The sequence below is a fragment of the Halichoerus grypus genome, chromosome 8 (genome assembly GCF_964656455.1).
Source record: "Halichoerus grypus chromosome 8, mHalGry1.hap1.1, whole genome shotgun sequence".
Classification (NCBI taxonomy): domain Eukaryota; kingdom Metazoa; phylum Chordata; class Mammalia; order Carnivora; family Phocidae; genus Halichoerus; species Halichoerus grypus.
In genome coordinates this window covers 34713742-34736277 of record NC_135719.1, presented here as the reverse complement: position 1 = coordinate 34736277, position 22536 = coordinate 34713742, and the positions used below count along the sequence as shown (strand labels likewise).

At 36.4% G+C, this 22536-nt stretch overlaps 1 protein-coding gene across 7 annotated transcripts in view; it reads left to right on the top strand.

Moving 5' to 3' along the window:
- The window catches only part of HERC2 (HECT and RLD domain containing E3 ubiquitin protein ligase 2), a 245212-nt gene that overhangs the window by 82564 nt on the left and 140112 nt on the right, over positions 1-22536 (top strand). For all 7 annotated transcript variants that reach the window (XR_013450354.1, XM_078079011.1, XM_078079010.1 and 4 more), the window contains exons 16-20: positions 1184-1377; positions 6686-6886; positions 10750-10978; positions 11085-11209; positions 16319-16497. Coding sequence is in view for 6 of the 7 variants with exons in the window: in XM_078079011.1 (XP_077935137.1) it covers positions 1184-1377; positions 6686-6886; positions 10750-10978; positions 11085-11209; positions 16319-16497 (928 nt within the window). In the remaining variant the exon portion in view is untranslated. The remainder of the gene's footprint in view (positions 1-1183; positions 1378-6685; positions 6887-10749; positions 10979-11084; positions 11210-16318; positions 16498-22536) is intronic.

Sequence of the window (22536 nt, the reverse complement as noted above, 5' to 3'; positions counted from 1 at the left end):
TTCACAGATGACATGAATGTTTATGTAGAAAATCTGAAAGGATCAACAAAAAAGCTGTAAGTAATAAATGATTATAGCAAAGTTGCAGGATACAAAGTTAAAATACCAAAGTCACTTGGTATATACCTTCGTTCCTATATACCAGCAACTAAGAAGTGGAATTTGAAATAAAAACAAAATACCATTTACAATAGTATTAAAAAAGTGAAATACATAGGTATAACTCTAACAAAATAAGTACAAGACCTATGTGAGTAAAATTCCAAAAGTGATGAATGAAATCAAAGGAGAACTAATAAATTGAGAGATATTCTGTGTTCATGGGTAGGAAGAATGAATACTGTCATTTCTTTCTATCTTGATCTATACACTTAATGCAAGACAAACTGATTCTAAATTTTATGTGGAGAGGCAAAAGACCTAGAATAGCTAACACAGTATTGAAGGAAAAGGGCAGGTTGAAGACTGACACTACCCAACTTCAAGACTTAATATAAAGCTACAGTAATCAAGAAAGTATGACATTGACTAAAGTATAGACAGATCATTGGAACAAAATAGCTGAGAAATAGACCCACATAAGTATAGTTAATTGATCTTTGACAAGGGAGCCAAGGCAGTACAATGAAGCAAAGGTAGCTTTTTCAACAAATGGTTTTGGAACAAGTAGACATTCACATGCAAAAAAAAAAAAAAGTGAATAATTGATAATGGGTGAGGCTATGCATGTGTTGGGGTGGGGAGTATATGGGAAATCTTTGTGCCTTTTCCTCAATTTTGCTGTGAACCTAAAAATATTCTAAAAATAGAAAGTCTCATTGAGGCAAAAAGAATATACTTTGCGTGATTATACTTGGGACAGGAGAATATGATTTAATTAATTAAAATACACTTGTCTCTTTCTGAATGAAAATATGAATAAGGAGAAAAAAGTAACTTTTTTCATACTAAGGTAAGGAAAAGATCCTTTTCATACCTTGGTATTATTTAATTTTCAGGCTATAGGTCTTAATAAATTATAGCTAGTAAAATGGGTTTTAATAACATACATGAAGCAGAGGAATTATGCATAATATTAAAGCAATGAATTATCCTTTAGAAGTTGACATTAAATACCTCCTGACCTGAATGACCTAAGCAGAAGTCAGGTGTGAAGCTGTATTGTATCATTCTTTCCTCCTAGGGAAGAAGGTAATTGATGTGGCTGCAGGCTCCACCCACTGCCTGGCTCTGACTGAGGACAGCGAGGTCCATAGCTGGGGGAGCAACGACCAGTGCCAGCACTTTGACACCTTGCGTGTGACCAAGCCAGAACCCTCTGCACTGCCAGGACTGGATACCAAACACATAGTTGGAATTGCCTGTGGACCTGCTCAGGTACTGAGTAGATAGTTTGGTTAGGTATTTTGTGGAATTTTGGCTTCCTGTCTTCATTGCTAGTATGTAGAAATACCATTGACTTGTGTTTGTGGTCCTTATATCCTGTAGTTGTAGTCAGTATGTTGAAGAGTGGTGAGAGGGCACATCCTTGTTCCTGATCGTAGCGGGAAAGCATTTTTCTAGTCTTTCACCATTAGCTAGGATGTTAACTGTAGGATTTTTTTTAGTAGATGCTTTATCAGATTAAGGAAGTTTCCTTTAACTCCTACTTTTTTGAAAGTTTTTTCTAATACTGAATAGATGCTAAATTTTGTCAAATGCTTTTTTTCTTCTCAAATGATATGATCATGTAGTTTTCGTTCTTTAATCTGTTTATATGGTAGAATATGTTAATTATTTTTCAAATATTGACCAGACCTTGCATTACTGAATAAACCCCACTTGGTTATGGTGTATTATTCTTCCTTATATATTGCTTTATTTGATTTGCTAATTACATTGTTGAGGATTTTTCTGCTGATGGTCATCAGAGATAATTGGTTTGTGGGGTTTTTTTTTTTTTGTGGTTTTATACTGTATGTCTATCTTTTATCAGGATAAAACTGGCCTCATAAAAAGTGTTGACAAGTGTTCCTTTCTCTTTTGTTTTCTAGAAGGGATTGTGTAGAATTAGTGTTATTTCTTTTTTAAATGTTTTTTTTGTGAATCCATCTAAGCCAGGAGGTTTCTTTCTCAAATAAAAAATTATTTCTTTAAGAGATAGCAGAACTATTTAGAGTTTTTTCTTCTTGAGTGGATTTTCCTGGTTTGTAACACTCAAGGAGTTGTTCGATTTCATCTAAGTTGTCTGATTTTTGTGTATAAAGTTTTCCTTAGTATTCATTTACTAATCTTTCAAAGTCTTTGGGATCTGCAGTAATATTGGTAATTTTCTTCTTTTTTTCTTTTGCCAGTTTCACCTAGAGGTTTATCCATTTTATTGATCTTTTTAAAGAACTAGATTTTAATTTCATTAATTTTCCCCTTGTTTTTTGCTTTCTATTTCATTGGTTTATTCTCTTGTCTTTGTTATTTTTTCCCCCCTTCAGCTTGCTTTGGGTTCATTTTGCTCTTTTTTTAGTTTCTTCAGGAGGAAGCTTAGGTTAATTTTAGACCCTTCTTCTTTTGTAATATTTAAGCACTTGCTGCTATAAATTTCCCTCTAAGCAGTGCTTTAATTGCACCCACACATTTTGATGTATTTTCATTTTTGTTCAGTTCAAAATACTCTCTAATTTCTCTCGAGAATTGCTTTGTGACCTATGGATTATTGTGTCATTTAATTTCAAAGTGTTTGAAGATTGTTCTGTTACCATTCTGTTACTGATTTCTAGTTTAATTTTATTGTGGTTAGAGAACAGACTATATGATTTCAGTTCTTCTAGATTTGTTCAGATTTATTTTAGGTCTCAGGATATATTCTCTTATTAAGTGAATGTTCAGTGTGTTTGAAAAGAGTTGTGTATTTTATTGTTGATGTATTTTGCTGTTGTTGGGTGAAGTGTTCTATAAATGTCAATTAAATCCAGTTTGTTGATGGTATTATTCTTTTCTACATCCTTGCTGATTTTCTGTCTACTTGTTCTGTTTCTTTCTGGGAGGGTGTTGGTATATCCAAGTATAATTATGTATTTCTCCATGTCTTTTTTCAGTTACCAATGCTTTTGGTCATTAAAAAATTATGGTTGACTCAACAGTGGCATTAAGTATGTTCATGAGATTGTATAACTATCACTGCTATCAGTCTCCAGACCTTTTTCATCATCCTAAACAGAAACTGTATCCATTAAACAATTACTCTCCATTTCTCCTCCCCATGGTCCCTAGTAACCTCAAATTTACTTTCTGTGAATTTGCCTATTCAAGATACCTCTTATAAATGGAATCATATAATATTTGACCTTTTGTGTCTGGCTTGTTTCATTTAACATAAGGTTTTCAAGGTTGATCCATTTGTAGCATGTTTCAGGATTTTATTCTTTCTAAAGAATTAATAATATTCCATTTATATGTATATCCCACATTTTGTTCATTTATTCCTCCTTCGATGGACAAATGAGTTATTTGTACCTTTTGGCTGTTGTGAATAATACTGCTATGAATATTAGTGTACAAATGTCTATTTGAGTCCCTACTTTCAGTGTTTTTGAGTATATATCTAGAAGTAGAATCACTGGATCATATGGTAATTATGGGGAATTTGAAAAACTGTCAAACGGTTTTCACAGCAGCTGCATGATTTTTACATTCCCACCAGATAGACACAAGGGTTTCGATTTCTCCACATTTTTGTTCATACTGGTTATTTTCTGCTTTTGTTTGTTTGTTTGAAGCCATTCTAGTGGGTACAAAGTGGTATTGGACTGTGGTTTTCATTTGCACTTCCCATAGAAAAGCTGTTGAGCATCTTTTCATGTGCTTATTGACCATTTGTATATCTTCTTTGGAGAAATGTCTGTTAAGTCCTTTGCCCCTTTTGAATTGTGTTTTTTTTTCCTTTCCTTACTGAGGAGTTCTTGATATATTGTGGATATTAAGCCCGTGGCAGGTAATATGATTTACAACTATTTTTTCCCCATTCTGTGCTTGTCTTTTCATTCTGTTGATAGTGTCCTTTGATGCACACAAGTTTTAATTTTGAGTAAGTCCACTTTATTTTTTCATATGTTGCCTATGCTTCTGGTGTTATATATATCCAAGAAATCCATTGTCATGTAGATTTTATCCAATGTTTTCTTCTAATAGCTTTAGTTTTAGCTTTTATGTTTTGGTCTTTGATCCATTCTGAGTTACTTTTTGTATATGGTGTAAGGTAAGGATCCAATTTGATTGTTTTGCAGTTTTCCCAGCACCATTTGTAGAAGAGCTTGTTCTTTCCCCATTGAATGGTCTTGGTACTTGTCAAAAATCATTTTACTATACAGGCAAGAGCTTATTTCTGGGCTCTCCATTCTGTTTAATTGGTCTGTATGCCAGTATTTTATTGGTACTTTATGCTAGTACCATACTGTTTTGATTACTGTAGCTTTGTAGTAAGTTTAGAATTAGGAATTTTGAGTCTTCTAATTTTGTTCTCTGTTTCAAGATTATTTTGTTTATTTGGGGTCACTTGAGATTCCATATAAATTTTAGGATGGGTCTGTCAGTTTTTTATATATTTTGAAGCTCTTTTTTTTTTTTTTTTTTTTAAAGATGTGTACAGATTTAGGTTTGCCTTTAGGTTTGTCATCTTGGTGAATTGACCTATCATTATGCAGTTTTCCCCCTTATCCTTGTTGTTCTTTGCACTGAAGTCTCTTTTCTCTGATTTTAATGTAGGTACTTTACTTTTCGTTTAATTAGTGTTTGCATACTGTAATTTTTCCATCCTTTTACTTGAAAATTATTTTTAAATTGAAATAAGATATATTCATGGGAATTTGCCAATATCATAGGTCTTGTTTACTGTAGCTATATAAGAAGTTTATATTCTAGTTCCTTTGCCTTACCATATAATGTTTAGAGTAGTCTTGTCTATATTGGCAAAAATATCTTGCTTGGACTTTAATAGGAATTGTGTTCAACCTCTTATCAGTTTGTGGAGAATTGGCAGTTTTGCTATATATAGTCTTCCAGTCAGTGAAAATGGTATGTCTAAGCATTTACTTACATCTTCTTTGATTTCATTTATCAGCATTTTCAGTGTATAAGTCCTATACATGTTCTTTTTTTAGATTTACATCTTTTACTTTTAACCTGCCTATCTCATTATGTATAGAGTGAATTTCTTGGGTACATGTATAGGTGCATTTTTTAAAAAAAATTCTTGAGCCAATCTGTCTTTTAATTGGTATACTTACTGTAATTTTTGACATATATAGATTTAGGTCTTCTATTTTGTTGTTTGGCTTTTGTTTGTTTTCTATTATTTGTTCCTCTATTGTGTTTTTCCTGCCTCTTTTGGAGTATATGAACTTTTTTTAGTATTCCACTTATTTTGAATTTGACTTTATTTTTTTATATAGTTTTTTTAGTGGTTGCTGTAGGATTTATCATATACATACTTAACTCTTTGCAGTCTACTTAGAATCAATATTTTACCATTTTAATTGGAATGTAGAAACCTGTTTAATTTTCAAGTGCTTGGAGATTTTTCTAGTTATTTTCATCTAGTTTTTATTGATGTCTACTTTCTGTTGTTGATTTCTAGCTTAATTTTATTATGTTCAGAGAAAATATGATTTCAATTCTTTTAGATAATTATTTTATGATTAAATATTCTAAATATGACTGTATTCTGTTATTGCCGAGTGTTCTATAAATGTCAATTTGTTCTAGTTCATTGATGGTTTTGTTCATTTCTTTTAGTTTTTACTGATTTTCTGTCTCTGGTCTGTGTTATTAGGAGGGTAGTTTTGCTATCTTCAACTATGTTTTTGGATTTATCTATTTCTTCTTTTATTTCTATCAGTTTTTACTGCCATGTGTTTTATAGTTAGATGCATATTGTTCAACATTGTTCTATCGTCTTGGTGAATTGACCCATTTATCATATATAGTGTCTCTCTTTAGCCCTAGTAATTTCCTTCCTCTGAAGTTTGCTTTGTCTGATATTAATATAGCCGTTTTCTATCCCTTTACTTAGCCTTTTTTAATCTTTCTATTTAAGGTAGATTTCTTGTTGATACCATATAGTTAGGTTTTGATTTTCATATATCCTGACAACTTCTACTTTTTGTTTGTATGGTTAGACCATTTAAATATAACGTAATTATTTATAAGTTGGATTTATTTCTAACATTGTTTTTTGCTTGCTCTCTTTTATTCCTTTATCTTTTCCTGACTTCTTTTGGGTTATTTGAATAATTTTTAGTATTCCATTTTAACTTACTGTCTCTTTGTGTAGTTTTTTAGTTGTTGCTCTACAGATAAATATACCTAATCTTTTATTATTTACTTACAGTTACTTGTAGCTGTTCAAGTGGATTATGATCCTCACTGCCTGATTAATGTGTATCAATAATTTTGAGAGTGAAAAGATTTTAAACTTCTTATTTTTTTATTTGTGGTACAATGAGATTGGGTCCTAAAATGAGAAAGAAAATTGGAAACTGATAGTGTATGAACTAGACAACCATGAAAGTATATGTGCATTTGGGACAGTTAGAGGGATGAATAAGTAATAATTTAAGGCATCTTTGTAATTCATAATGGTGAATCTCTCCTGTGAAACAGTCCAAGAGCTGAATGTGTAGATTCATTTTAGGTTCTTATGATTCGTCCATAGAGTTTCGCTTGGTCGTCTTGTTCTGAGTGGTCCATTGGCCTCCGTGTCCCATTTGTGGTAGACATCTGCTCAATGACTTTTGAGCAGCTGGACCTCCTATTGCGGCAAGTAAGTGAGGGGATGGATGGCACTGCGGACTGGCCCCCACCTCAAGAGAAAGAGTGCATGGCTGTGGCAACGCTGAATCTTCTACGACTTCAGGTATTAATGATTTCCTTTCCTCTCCCTCCCTTTGTAAGTGTCTTAGGTATTTGTAATAATGTTTATGTATATTGTTAAATGAACTGCTAATGAAAATTTTAAAGTGTTTAAAGTATTTAGATTACTTAGATTAGGTTATTTAGGTTATGATGGAGTATAATTTGTATGAGGTTTAAAAAAATCAGTCTAGTTATCTTAAATTTATCCTGGAAGTCAGTCTTTGCATGCAGGTAAGTGTGTGTATGGATTGTGTTATTTTTACGATAGTCAGCTTGTTTGTATTCATCATGGAGTCAATCTTGAATTTACTGTTCTTCTGTGTGGAGAAACAACTGGGTGAGGCAATAGCTAATTGAGAGACCAGCTGGATGTGCTAGCCAATCTCTCCTCTGGAGTGTGAAAGTTCAACTCAGTAAGCGTGGGCTCCCTCGAGTAGTACCTCCACTTTGTCACAGGGAAGGTTAAGGTTAAAAGTCAAAATAAGAAAAGCTAAAAAAATATTTTTCATTTCTTCCTTTCTTGCATTCATTCATTTCATTCATTCATTCTTCTTTCTTCTTTCTGTAAAACTATAGCTGAAATCTTTGGTCATCCTATTTCTCTTGGTAATAAAATCCTATGACTGAATGTCAAGAGATTGTTTTTTCTTAACAAAGTAATTTTTCCCTTTATAATACAAGGATTTCTATGTAACCAGTCATGTCCCCCTCTGCTCTCTCCCCATTTTTGCCTTGGTTTCTAAAAAGCACATAGATGAATGTAATGTTTAGTTACATTAATCAAATTAACAGAAGTTTGGAGAGTACTTCTCTTCCCTAAAGTCTTCTGTAGGAGCTCATTTATTAGGCCCACTGTGGTCCCTTTCATGAATCTACCCAGTTGTTTGTTGCTTCCCTGGTTTGTAGCAATGTTGCTGTCTGGTCAGTGCTATGGACTGACCTTTTGGCCCATATTTGCCTGGTGCCATAGTTTTTCTGTTGCTTTATTCCATCTTTCGGTCCTTATGCTTTAGTTGTATCATTTTAAAAATTCACTTACAAAGCTTGATTCTTAAAAAGCATCCAATTTGAGAATCTTTATTCATTAGGTGAATTTAATTTTTTTACGGTTATTGTGATTGCTAATGTATTTGAATTTAGGTTTTCTGATTAGTTTTGTGTAAGTTTATTCTTAATTTTCTTATTTCTTGATAAAATTTCCAAAACAGTTGTTTCTTTTCAAATACCTTTAATTGTTCCTAAGCTTTTCAATTTGATTTCTGGACATTAATCATGTTACAGAAAAATTAAATATTTCTTAATTCCACAAAGTGTTAATTAACTTAACCAGTACTTCTCTTCCTGAAAAACATAGGGGTTATAGGATGCATTAAACCTGTACTCCCCTTTCCACTTTGTGTGTTTAAATTGTCAGGCAGTTTATTATTACACTGGATCTAAGACACACTGATTTGTGGTGTGTGTGTGTGTGTGTGTGCCCCTAAAAAAAAAATGCTCCCAATTGTGATATGTAAGATACATTTCTGATTTAAGACATGAAAAGAAATTTTCCTTCAATTGATTATTATCATCATAATCATCATTTTTTAAGAGACCATACTTACTTTGATATGGTCTTTTCTTTTTTTAAACCAATTTGTTTTGTCTTTGTTGCTTACATCCTCTCCTGCCTGGGTATCTCCTGCATAAGTTTCTTCATCAAGGTCTGTGAGTTACAAAGTCTGAAAACTCTGCTTGAATGCTTTTTAAGATAATTTAACAGGGTTTAGCTTTTTAGGTTATTTTATCAGCAGTTTGAAGATGTTCTTCTGATTTTTATTGTTGCTGATGAGAATTGTTACATTGGTACAATTGTTTTCTTTGTAACTAATTTGCCTTTCTTTTTGGTAGCCTTTCAGATTTTTTTTTTGTTTTATAATTTTAACATATTATGTCTAGGTGAGGATTTATTTTTGTATGTATAACTTGAGGTTATGATTCTCATTAAATTTGAGATTACATATTTTTGTTAAGTTTTGAAAAATATTCAGTATTTACCATTGAAATTGCTCTCTTTTTTATCTACTTTTCCCTTGGAGAACTCTTTCTCTATGCAGAACTTTTCTTGTCTTCCCAAGTATCGCAACTTCTTTGATATTTTTAAATCTTTTTATCTTTTATAATGTTCACTTTCTGTCTTTACATTCTGCCTTCTGGTTTTTCATTCAGTGCTCTCTTTTAGTTTCCAAATCTTTTAGCTGAATGTTCCATATTTTTGAGTTATCCATTTATTTAATAAATACTTGTATGATCGCAGCATTATATATATAATTCATTAAATCCATGTGCCACCCATCAGAGAGGTAGGACCTCTCTGAATAAATAAAGTGCAATTTGAGCTATTATTTAATCTTTCATAATCTTTAATAAGTTTTGAAATTCTTGTAGCTTTTTTTCTCATTTTTAGAATTTATATTTGGGTCTTTTTCAAGGCTTTCATTTTGTTCATTATAGTCTTACCTTCTGGGTTTTGTGCCTTCCTTGATCTCTAAGAACATTTACCTTTTTTTTTTTTTTTTTTAAAGATTTTATTTATTTATTTGAGAGGGTGGGGGAGGGATAGAGAGATTCCCAAGCAGACTCCATGCTAAGTGCAGAGCCTGGCACAGGGCTCGATCCCACAACCCCAAGATCAGGACCTGAGCTGAAACCAAAAGTTGGATGCTTAACTGACTGCACCACCCAGGTACCCCAGAACATTTACTCTTTTTATGGACTCATTCCAATGTTTATATTGCTGCCTACTCTAGGGGCATGAGTTCTGCCTCTTATAAGAGCTTTGTCTTTGATACTCCCTTGTGACCTAGTGTAGCTTGTCCTTTCTGACTGTAACACCACTTTCAGGGGAGATCTTGCTAGGGGTATCTCTTTGCCTTTGGCTATGGTGATGTCCCTAGAGGGCAGTTTTATGTTTGTGTCTCTGAAGTGTCATGTGTTTCTCAGGCTTTAGATGTTTTGGTGTTGAATTCTTGATTCGTGATATCTATACCTAGTTGGTTGGTATGAATTTGATTTTACATCTGCTCCCAGGCCAGGCCAGGTCTCTGATTTCTTGTGGGGTCTCTTTCTACCAAAAGCCTTCGTGGGTATTGTTGCCTTCAAGTGCTGGCTGGTGATAGACGGGTGATCTTCAATGGCTCAGTGGGCTGCCATGAGCAGTTTGGATCTCATGCCTGAAGGCCTTGATCTGCCCTCAGAGCCCAGAACCTGTTAGCTCCTGCTATCTGTGTCTCTCTGAGTTCTGGTTTGGCTCTCGAGGAGTTTCCTTGTGTACTCTCAGCTTGACTATATAATCTTTAACAGTTTTTTGGTTGTATTATATTCACTCTTTCTCTGTGTTTGGTACAGATGGTTGGGGGTGGGGTAGAGGTTACTGTTTAACCTCTCTGTTGATCTTGAGGTCTTCCATATATGTATTTAAAGTGGGTTTAAAAAATTCCTCTTTTTTTTTTTTTTAAAGATTTTATGTATTTATTTGACATAGAGATAGAGAGCACAAGTAGGCAGAGTGGCAGGCAGAGAGAGAGGGAGAAGCGGGAGCCCGATGCGGGGCTCATCCTGGGATAATGACCTGAGCCGAAGGCAGATACTTAACCAACTGAGCCACCCAGGCACTCCTAAAAAATTCCTCTTAAAAATACCTTACCTTCAGTTCTCATCTGGTATGGGTAAAATTTTTTAGTCTGGTTAAAAAAATTCATGTATCAGAACTTTTCCTTTCTTATTTAAATAAAATGCAATTTGAGGTATTATTTAATCTTTAATAAGTTTTGAAATCCACTTGTTTTTAGGGCTTCTAAATTAAAATTGTTTTTCTCCTTTCAGTTACATGCTGCCATTAGTCACCAAGTTGACCCAGAATTCCTTGGTTTAGGTCTGGGCAGCGTCCTCCTCAACAGCCTGAAACAGACCGTGGTGGCCCTGGCCAGCAGTGCGGGTGTCCTGAGCACTGTGCAGGCAGCTGCCCAGGCTGTGCTGCAGAGCGGGTGGTCCGTGCTTCTGCCCACCGCTGAGGAGAGGGCCCGGGCACTCTCTGCTCTCCTGCCCTGTGCAGGTGGGCTTGGGTGAGGAGCAGGGCTGGAGATGGGTTGGGCGCACGAGAGGGTGCCAAGAGGCGTTGGTGCTTACCTCACATTGGCAAAAGTGCTTTCCCTTTCCAGTTTCAGGCAATGAAGTTAACATAAGTCCAGGTCGTCGATTCATGATTGATCTTCTGGTGGGCAGCTTGATGGCTGATGGAGGCTTAGAGTCGGCCTTAAATGCAGCCATTACTGCAGAAATCCAGGTATGTTTCCAGGAGTGTGTATGTGAACTGACAGAGGCAATTTTTACCTGGCAGTGAGCTGAGATTGAAACACTGTACTCATGTGAAGAAATAGTAGCCTATTGCCAGAATTGAAAAACTGAAACATAAAACTTTTAGTAACATCCAAATATTTTCTATAATTAAAGCTTTTTTTATCTTACTAGTTAAAAAAATTTATTGCGATATTAAGTATGATAAAATATATCCACTTTTGTCTATTTAAATGAATGTGACAGATACCCTAATCATATTATGAATCAATTCCATCACCCTAGAAAGTGCCATTGTGCCTCTTTGCACTTAAAGTTGGGGCTCCCCTGCCTCCCTCAGATTAAATTAGTTTTGCCAGTTCTGAATGTCATATATGTGGAATCATGTACTATTTTGTGTCTGCTTTATTTTGCCTTGATAATTTTCAAACTCATCTACATTGCTTTTACCACTGAGTATTTCATTGTATGATTATGGCACTATTTGTTTATCCATTCTCCTGTTAATAGACATTTGATTATTTTTGATTGTCTAAAGCTGCTTTGATCATGCTGTGTATAGTTCTTTAGTGAACACGTGTTTTTCTCTTGGGTAAATACTTTGAATTGTAATTTGCTAGGTCTTATGGTGAGTGTTTTTATAGTTTCCCGAAGTGGCTATGCCATTTAATTTGAACCAGCCTATGTGAGAGTTCTAGCTCTTTCTTGACCTCACCAACATGAGTCATGTCATTCTTCATAAATTTAGCTATTCTGGGTGGGGGAGTGTGGTTTTTAATTTGCATGTACTTAATGATCATTCATAGCTTCTTTTGTTGCTTTCATAGTTGCAGTAGTTTTTTATTTAAAAACTCACACTGATGAAATTAGATGAAGTTAAGTATATTAAAAGCAAAATAAGCCAATCAGAAAAAGACAATTATCATATGATTTCACTCATATGTGGAATTTAAGAAACAAAACAGAGGATCATAGGGGAAGAGAGGAAAAAATAAAACAAGACGAAATCAGAGAGGGAGACAAACCATAAGAGACTCTTAATCATAGGACATAAACTGAGGGTTGCTGGAGCGGGGGGTTGAGGGGTGGGGTAACTGGGTGACGGACATCAAGGAGGGCACAGGATGTAATGAACACTGGGTATTATATAAGACTGATGAATCACTGACCTCTACCTCTGAAACCGATAATACATTATATGTTAATTAATTGAATTTAAATAAAAAAATATCTTTGAAAACATACCTAAATACTTTGATTAAATTGAAAAAAATAGAAGAAATCGTATATATAATGTTAGGAACAATGACAGTTCTTTGTGTAGCTGTTATTTTCCAGGTACTGTGCTGTGTACTTTACTTTCATTTTCTCTTTTAACTTTGTCAACTTTGTTGAGTAGAAAAAGTGGTTTAAATTTTCATTTTATAGTTGTGAACATAAGTACCACAGAAGTATAGTGATTTGCTAAGGTGTCAAGACTAGTGAATGGCAGGTTTGCTGACTCCAAGCCTCTTCCTTTTCTTCCTCTTCTCCACAAAGCTCCATGTGACAGCTTGCCTGATGGGAGCAGTGATAGTGAACAGGCAGAGGCAGTCCACATGTGGGTCAGACAGTAACCTTGACATGACCCAAGCAGTATTTTTAGAACCTATTATTTATTTATTAGTTTCAGAGGTAAAGTTCAGTGATTTCATCAGTTGCATATAACACCCACTGCTCATTACATTAAATGCCCTCCTTAATGCCCATCACCCAATTATCCCTTCCTCTCACCCATTGCCCCTCAAGATGTTTCTCCAAGAAGACATACTGATGACCACCAGACACATGAAAAAATGCTCAACATCATTCAGCATCAGTAAAATACAAATCAACCACAATGAGACACCACCTCACACCAGTCAGAATGGCTAAAATTAACAACTTAGGAAACAAGAGATGTTGGTGAAGATGTGGAGAAAGGGGAACCCTCTTACACTGTTGCTAGGAATGCAAACTGGTGCAGCCTCTCTGGAAAACAGGATGGTGGTTCCTCAAAAAGTTAAAAAATAGAGCTACCCTACAACCTAGCAATTACACTACTAGGTATTTATCCAAAGGATACAAACATAGTGACTTGAAGGGGCACATGCACTCCAATGTTTATAGCAGCAATGTCCACAATAGCCAAACTATGAAAAGAGCCAAGATGTCCATCGACAGATGAATGGATAAAGAAGATGTGGTGTATATATACAATGGAATATTACTCAGCCATCAAAAAGAATGAAATCTTACTACTTGCAATGATGTGGATGGAACTAGAGGGTATTTTGCTAAGCGAAATAAGTCACCAGAGAGGGACAAATACTATATGATTTCACTCGTATGCGGAATTTAAGAAACAAAACAAATGAACATAGGGGAAGGGAAGGAAAAATAAGATGAAAATTGAGAGGGAGGCAAATCAGAAGTGACGCTGAACTCTAGAACCTATTAATTTATTTAGCAAATGTTTATTCTTCATTTCCTGTTGGAGAGAGGGAGGGACCTTTGGGGGGGTGTTGGAGGGAAAGTGTTACAGGGAGTAGACAGGCTACAGAGATATATAGATTGTGATCTATATAATTAAGGTGCATAAAACAAGATAACTAATGGCCATTTATTTTAAAATTGTTATGAAGCTACAAAAAGGCATAAACAAAAATCTCATCATTTAGGAATTGTTAATATACCAGTATCCATTGTTAATAGTTTTGGTGTATAGTCTTCCAGATTTTTATTTATTTTTATTTTTTTATTTTTTTAAAAGATTTATTTATTTATTTGATAGAGAGAGCACAAGCAGAGGGAACAGCAGAGGGAGAGGGAGAAGCAGGCCCCCGGCTGAGCAGGGAGCCCGATGCAGGGCTCGATCCCAGGACCCTGGGATCATGACCTGAGCTGAAGGCAGACGCTTAACCGACTGAGCCACTTAGGCGCCCAGTCTTCCAGATTTTTAAAGATGCAGTTGTTTACTAATGATACTGCTTATGGTGCTAGAATTAGTCTCAATGATATATCAATTTGTGTCTTTTTTATTTATCAAGTTGCCATGTCTTCTGTGTTGAATATTTTATTATGTCCATTTGTTCTGTTGCTTTGGGGAAGTCTGTCATATGGAAAGGGAATTCCTTCTTATTCGTTTTTTTTTTTTTTAACAGCCCATTATTGACAATTTAAGTTCTAGATATTTTTACTACTATAAATATATTTTTATAGATTATAAGTCATTGAGTATAAGAATTATAATTAGGAAAAGGTTCTAGAAATGAAATTGTGCTGGGTCAAAAGCATGCACTTTTTTTTTTTTTAAGATTTTATTTATTTATTTGACAGAGCACAAGCAAGGGAGTGGCAGGCAGAGGGAGAGAGAGAAGCAGGTTCCCCACTGAGCAGGGAGCCTGATGTGGGGCTTGATCCCAGGACCCTGGGATTATGACCTGAGCCAAAGGCAGATGCTTAACTGACTGAGTCACCCAGGCACCCCAAGCATGCACATTTTTGACCTTTCTGATTCGTGTTGCCTTCTTATCCTTAAGGGTGGGTAGCCCAGTTCCAATCCCACCACTAAGATTGGGTCTTCCTCCCCACACTACTCAGGACTGGGAAGGACTATTGGTGTTTAGACTGTTCTGGCTTTTGTCGTTAGAAAATAAAGCCCAGAAAGAAAGAACTTTTTGGCTTTTTCACAGTAAATTTGGTCACTAGAGCAATGCTTGGTACATAGTAAGTCCTCATGAATATTGGTTGTATTTGACTGGCAAAGATACCACCTATTTTTGTTTTTTGCTTTTTTGTTTCCTTTTTTTAAATAATAGCTTTATTGAGATCTAATTCACATACTGTAAAATTCACTCTTTTAAAAAGCGTATAATTCAGTGGTTTTTTTGTATATTCACAGAGTTGTGCAACCATCATCACCACTATCTAATTTCAGAACATTTTCATTACTCCAAAAAGAAACTCTGTGCCCCTTAACAGTCACCCCCTATTCCCTACTCCTCCTAGCCATTGACAGCTACTAATGTACTTTCTGTCTCTGAAAGATTTTCTGGCTCTGGACTTTTCATATAAATTGATTTATACAATATGTGACCTTTTATGTCTGGCTTCTTTTTACTTAGTCTAGTGTTTTCAAAGTTTATTTATGTTGTACTTCATTTTTTAAAATTGCTACATAATATTCCATTGTATGGGTGTAGCACATTTTGTTTATACATTCATCAGCTGATGGACATTTAGTTGTCTCTACTTTTAAGTTATTATGAAAATGCTGTTATAAACATTTGTGTATAGGTTTTTGTGTGGACATATTTTTTTTTTCTTGTAGGTGTATGCCTAGGAATGGAGGTGTTGAGTTTTATGGTAACTCTATGTTTAGTGTTTCGAAGAATGGCCACATTTTTTTTTCTTAAGTGGCTGTGCCATTTTACATCCCCAGTAGGAATGTATGAGGGTTCTAGTTTTTCACATCCTTGACAATGCTTGCTACTCTCCCAACTTTTCTATTATAGCCATCCTAACAGGTGTGAATTTCCTTGATGACTAATGATGTGGAGCATCTTTTCATGTGCTTAGTAGCCATTTATATATCTTCTTTGAAGATACGTCTGTTCAAATCCTTTGCTTATTTTAAATTGGTTTATTTATCTTTTAATTGTTGAGTTGTAAGAATTCTTTCTGTATTCTGAACACATGTGTCATTGGGAATATATCTTCTCATTCTTGGGTTCTTGCTTCATGTTTGCAAAACAGACTGTGCATGTATGGGGCAGATCGCATTGGGTATTTTTGAGATCAGGAGTAAAGATTTTAGGGACTTCCCAGAAGGAAGCTGGAGACCATCAGCAATGGCAGCCTGGACATTGGATTTTTAAGACAAGTAGTCTGTTTAGAAACTGAGCACCTGAGTAATGGGATTTCAGACAGGTGGGCGTGGGCCAGTGTCATCAGGTGGTTTATGAGTTAGTGCAAAGAGGCTGGGACACCTAGGCTGTGGGATCAGGGCTCAGCCCAGGGTGCCTTCACACTTGCTCCTAAGATAACTGGTAACCAGTTTCTGTTTTATGAATTACAGGATATAGAAGCCAAAAAAGAAGCACAGAAGGAAAAAGAAATTGATGAACAAGAAGCCAATGCCTCAACATTTCACAGAAGTAGGACTCCATTGGATAAAGATCTTATTAATACAGGGATCTATGAATCTTCTGGAAAACAGTGTTTGCCTTTGGTTCAGCTCATACAACAGCTTCTTAGGTAAATAGTATTAGATATATTTTAATAGGAGGATTATTGGTTTTCACTAAGGTCTGAAAAATGTGTTCCGGTATTGAGGAAATACTCTGAAAGTTACCTTGAATAAGTTTTGGGGTAAAGAGCAGACTTTTTTTTTTTTTTTAGTTTTTATTTTAATTCCAGTTAGTTTACAGTGTTATATTAGTTCCAGGTGTACAATGTAGTAATTCAACAGCTTTGTAAACTACTCTGTGCTCATCACAAGTACACTCCTTAATTTCCATCACCTGTTTAACCCAACCCCCCCCCCCACCCGCCCACCCCACCCCCGTTCCCTCTGGTAACCATCAGTTTGTTCTCTAATTAAGAGTCTGTTCCTTGATTTGTCTCTCTTTTTTTTCCTCCCCGTTCTGCTCATTTGTCTTGTTTCTTAAATTCTGCGTATGAGTGAGATCATATGGTATTTGTCTTTTTCTCTCTGACTTATTTTCCTTTGCGTTGTACTCTCTAGCTCCATTCATGTCATTGCAAATGGCAAGATTTCATTTTTTTTTTATGGCTGAATCAATATTGCATTGTGTGCGTGTATATATATATACACACACACACACACACACCACATCTTCTTTATCTTTTCATCATTGATGGACACTTGAGCTGCTTCCATAATTTGGCTATTGTAAATAATACTGCTGTAAACATAGTGGTGCCTATATCCCTTTGAATTAGTGTTTTTGTATTCTTTGGGTAAATACCCAGTTGTATGATTGCTAGATCATAAGGTAGTTCTATTTTTAACTTTTTGAGGAACCTCCATACTGTTTTAAGAGCAGACTTTTTTTTTTTTTTTACAATGGGGAAAAAAAGTCTTTATTGATCATCCTATCATACTTCTCTACCACATAAATATGCGTTTACATTGAAATTTAATTTAAATTTTTTTTTATTTTTTAATTTTTTTTTTTATTGCTATGTTAATCCCCATACATTACATCATTAGTTTTAGATGTAGTGTTCCATGATTCATTGTTTGTGCATAACACCCAGTGCTCCATGCAGAACGTGCCCTCCTCAATACCCATCACCAGGCTAACCCATCCTCCCACCCCCCTCCCCTCTAGAACCCTCAGTTTGTTTTTCAGAGTCCCATCATCTCTCATGGTTCGTCTACCCCTCCGATTCCCCCCTTCATTCTTCCCCTCCTGCTATCTTCTTCTTCTTCTTTTTTTTTTTTTCTTAACATATATTGCATTATTTGTTTCAGAGGTACAGATCTGAGATTCAACAGTCTTGCACAATTCACAGCGCTTACCAGAGCACATACCCTCCCCAGTATCTATCACCCAGTCACCCCATCCCTCCCACCCCACCCCGCACTCCAGCAACCCTCAGTTTGTTTCCTGAGATTAAGAATTCCTCATATTAGTGAGGTCATATTTAAGAGCAGACTTTTAACAGATGAGAGGTTGGAGTGTGTGAGGTAGAACTAGAGAATCTAAAGGTTTTCACACAAGAGAAAATTGGAGTGTATGAGATAAACAGGAAAAGATTCTTATTCTCATTAGTAAGCAGTAGATAGAAAAGAAAATCATTGTGGTAGAGTTATTTCTTTTAAAACTCATATCATTGCCTCATTGTGTATATCATGGATTAATGTGTATTACTTTCTAAGACAACTTTTAATTTAAAAGCTGAAATAAATGGTGAGCATTATTTCTGAAGGCCCTATCGGGAGTAAATAAGAATTAATCAGAATCAGAATATAAACATAGAAACCTTGGGCTGAAGTGATCATACACTGTTTGGTGAAACATGTCAACCAGTGTTTCAGTGTCATTCAAATAAAAAAGACCAAAAAAGCAAGGTGATTTCTGAAAGGCAGCTGTTAGACAATGGAAAATTGTTGTCCTTCTATTTAACAAAACTGTTTTATGTAAACTTGGCTCCTGGTTTGTTTCATTTTCTACACATAGAGAAAGTAGAGCCCTGGAGTGTTGGCTCAGGCAGCTAAGTCCAGAGAGGAGGGGGCTCTGCATGCATGTCTAGAAGAATGGCATGTCTAGGAGAGTGGCGGGTGGTATGCTGCTGGTGTGGGGGCAGCCTGCTTTCCATATGGATGCACAGTGAAGTTTTAAGAGGAAGTTTTAGAGCTAGTTCTTTACATAGATTGTAGTAACGGCTAATTAAAAAAACTTTTTCCCGTTTTTTTAATTTAAGCTGATTATTGTTTCCTTTGATCAATATCTCCTACATTCTGATCTTGAGTACAACAAATTGAAAATGAATTAACTCAGTGTAGTTGGTGGTAGTGGAAAGAGCTTGGGATTTGTTCCTAGAAAATTTCAGTTGTGACTGCTTGTGTAAAATTGGCAAGTGAAACTGTCTTTGGTGTGGGAGAGTAATAATAGCAGTGTTTACAGAGTTAATTAAGGATCAAATGAGAAAATGAATGTTGAGTGCTATGTAATTAAAAGGTTAAGTTCTGTGCAGAAGTTTTAAAGCATAAAGCATGTATTTTGAGAAGCACTTTTTTGAGTTCTTGAATGTCCCACCCTTGGCTGAGGAGGCTGTGTCCGGTCCCCTGGTATCTCTGGCAGAGAGTGAGTGCTGGGTTCGCTGACCTCAGCCCATGTAGGTTGCTCAGACTGTTTTTTCCCTTGGTGTGGAGAGACCTGTCTGTTTTACCCACCTATGCCTGTTGCTGTACAGACTGATGGTCACTTGCCACATTTGCTGATTAGCACTTGAAATGTGCTAATGCTGCAACACTGAATTTTTATTTGTTATTAATTAAAATTCAGTTATTTTAATTGAATTCTTAATTATTATTTATTTATTAAAATTCAAATTAAAAAACTTAGACCCGATTCAGCTGTGTGAAAACTTTTAAGTATGTTTGAAATAACTTGGCCAATGAATTTAATTTTTCAGCTGTGCATTTTATGAGTCAAGTTCAGATCAGGTATTTTCAATGAAAATTTAGTTATATGAATTGAGATGTGCTGAATGTATAAAGTACACAATGGCTTTTGAAGACTGGCTGTGAGAAACCTAATAAAAAATATTTCAGGGGTGCCTGGGTGGCTCAGTCATTAAGCGTCTGCCTTCGGCTCAGGACATGATCCCAGGGTCCTGGGGTCGAGCCCCGCATCGGGCTCCGTGCTTCGCGGGAAGCCTGCTTCTCCCTCTCCCACTCCCCCTGCTTGTGTTCCCTCTCTCTTTGTGTCTCTCTCTGTCGAATAAATAAATAAAATCTTAAAAAAAAAAAAAATTGCAATAGTTTTTTTTTGGAGTTCAGATTTTATGTTGAAATAATATTTTCAATATATTGGGATAAATACATTATTAATACTGGTTTTTGGTATCTTTTTATCTTTATTAATGTGAATGGTAGAACTTTTTATTTATTTATTTATTTTATTTTTTATTATTATTTTTTTAACTGGGTTCCACGCCCAACGTGGAGCCCAACACAGGGCTTGAATTCATGACCCTGAGATCAATACCTGAGCTGAGATCCAGAGTCAGATGCTTAACTGACCGAGCCACCCAGGTGCCCCTGGCAGAACCTTTTAAATAACATATGTGGCTCCCTGGCATTATGTTGCTATTGGGCAGCACTCTGTAGACCATCCTTATAGTTTGTCTTCCGAACCTTTGGCATGCAAGGAGGAGTTGGCTCCCCAGCAGTTTTATAATAAAGATGTACCTGGTTAAAAAACACAAAACAAAAACTGAGCATGGAAATAAACAACACCTTAGAAAAGTTTTGGAAAATAGAGACAGGAAGATGCATCAACACCTTTCTTACTAACACAGTGCCTATAATCCAGGCTCTTTTCTTTCATAAGTGTAGATAATGTGCCTCTCCCACCGTAGAGGGAGACTTTGACATTTAATTTTCTTTTTTTTTTTTTTTTTTTTAAGATTTTATTTATTTGACAGAGAGAGAGATAGCGAGAGCAGGAACACAGGCAGGGGGAGTGGGAGAGGGAGAAGCAGGCTTCCCACTGAGCAGGGAGCCAGATGTGGGGCTCAATCCCAGGACCCTGGGATCATGACCTGAGCCGAAGGCAGACGCTTAAAGACTGAGCCACCCAGGCACCCCGACATTTAATTTAATTTTCTTACCTTAAGTGTGACTGAAGGTAGCTCAGTGTGTTGACTTAGCTGATGCAGTTGTTGAAAAGTAGTCTAAAGATGGAAGAGATTATAGAGACATTTTGTGTACTTTATTCCTTGGAAAGCAGGTTGAGGAAATTGCAGCTTGCCAAGAATAAGCCATGAAACAGATTTCAGAGTAACTCTTTAGTCTTATGCTGACAAGGAGCCACAGAAAAACATTTATATTTGAAAATTGAGAGCTATTAAGATTTTTTAATTAGTGAACTCTATCAGAATTACACATTATGATTATGGTTCTGAATTTTTTTATTAAGGAAATAAGTTAAAATTTTTATTATATTAGTCTCTTTTGCTGCTTCTTGTATAGGATAAAACCCAGATTCTAGACCTATTTTTTCTTTTTTTTTTTTTTTTTTTTTAGATTTTTTTTTATTGATTTATTTGACAGAGAGAGACAGCGAGAGAGGGAACACAAGCAGGGGGAGTGGGAGAGGGAGAAGCAGACTTCCCGCGGAGCAGGGAGCCCAATGCGGGGCTCGATCCCAGGACCCTGGGATCAGGACCTGAGCCGAAGGCAGACGCTTAGCGACTGAGCCACCCAGGCGCCCCTCTAGACCTATTTTTTCTACTGTGGTTATCAAGGCAGGGTATCAGGTGGTAGAAGAAAGATGAGGTTGACTAGAGGCAAGACCCAGTGAGCACCTACCTTCTTTTGTGTGGCCAGGGAGTGGGCCTGTGCACCAGCCAAGGTCTTCTTGCTCCTCTTAGTGACTCTTTGGATGTATATTGGAGTTCTCTTGGGACTCCTAACGTTTTTTGTTCCTGTCCTTCCTCACCGTGCTGTTAGTTCCAGGAATTTATCATGGGGGCAGGTGCAGTTGACAGAGGTTTTCCACAAACTGGCTGTCACATTAGAAATCAAAGGAGTGGGACAGGACACCTGTCTGTGGTGTGGTGTTATGCAGAGATCCCAGACTCACCTGCTCAGTGGCAGTGCCAGGTGTCAGCCAGCAAGTCCTCACCCTCCTGGCTGGGATGGGGTTGGTGTGATGGAGCTACTTTGACAGCAGCCCAGAAGGAGGCTGTGCTTTGGCTCCTCTCCTCCACTAACCCACTTTCTTCTGTTCTTAGTACCAGGGATCAGGCCTGGTTCAGCTGGTGCTGGGACTGTCTCTGGGTGGCAGGGTGTTATCTGGTGTTCCATGTCCCCTCTAATCTGCCTTCACACTCATACCAAACTTACCTTCCTCAAACACAAATAGGATGTATTCCCCTTTGGAAGCTTTAGTGCCTCAGCATTGTGGGATCTAGTCTCAGCAGCCTGGTACTCTATCACCTGGAGTGTCCATTCTCCTTCCTTCTCTTGTCTTGACTCTCTGCCCTTGTTCCTTTGCAAGCTGCTCATGGAACCAGAACATTTTACTACTGTTCTAATTGTACCTTCTGGAACTCACATTTCTTCCTTTTTCGCCCTATTAACTGATAGGTTTGTGTCTCGAGTCAGATCCCACAGTTGGAATTGGAGCCTTTGTTCCTTTCCTTGCTGCCATATTCTTCAAGCATCTGTTACCCTGACCTGGTCTGTTTGTACCCACCTTGGTCTTCCTTCCTGTACTTTCAGAGTCCTGGGTACCCCCTACCTTGCCCACCTAGGTACTTAACTGAATAGGTCTCAAGGCAGATTTGTGAGGCAGATGCAGAAATGATGAGTGAATCTTGTTTTTAAGAAGAGTGTCACATATATGTGTGAAATGCAGCTTTGGACAAAAATAATGACACAGTTGTTTTTTTCCTCAAAGGTCTGTACAGGAGTTTTCTATCATTTTGGACCATTCCACACAGCTCTTAGGAGCACATTTGTAAAACAAAGGGCATCATTATATCTTTTGTAAATTCTGTGCTTCTCTACTCTGTTTTGACTGAGGTTGTATTTAT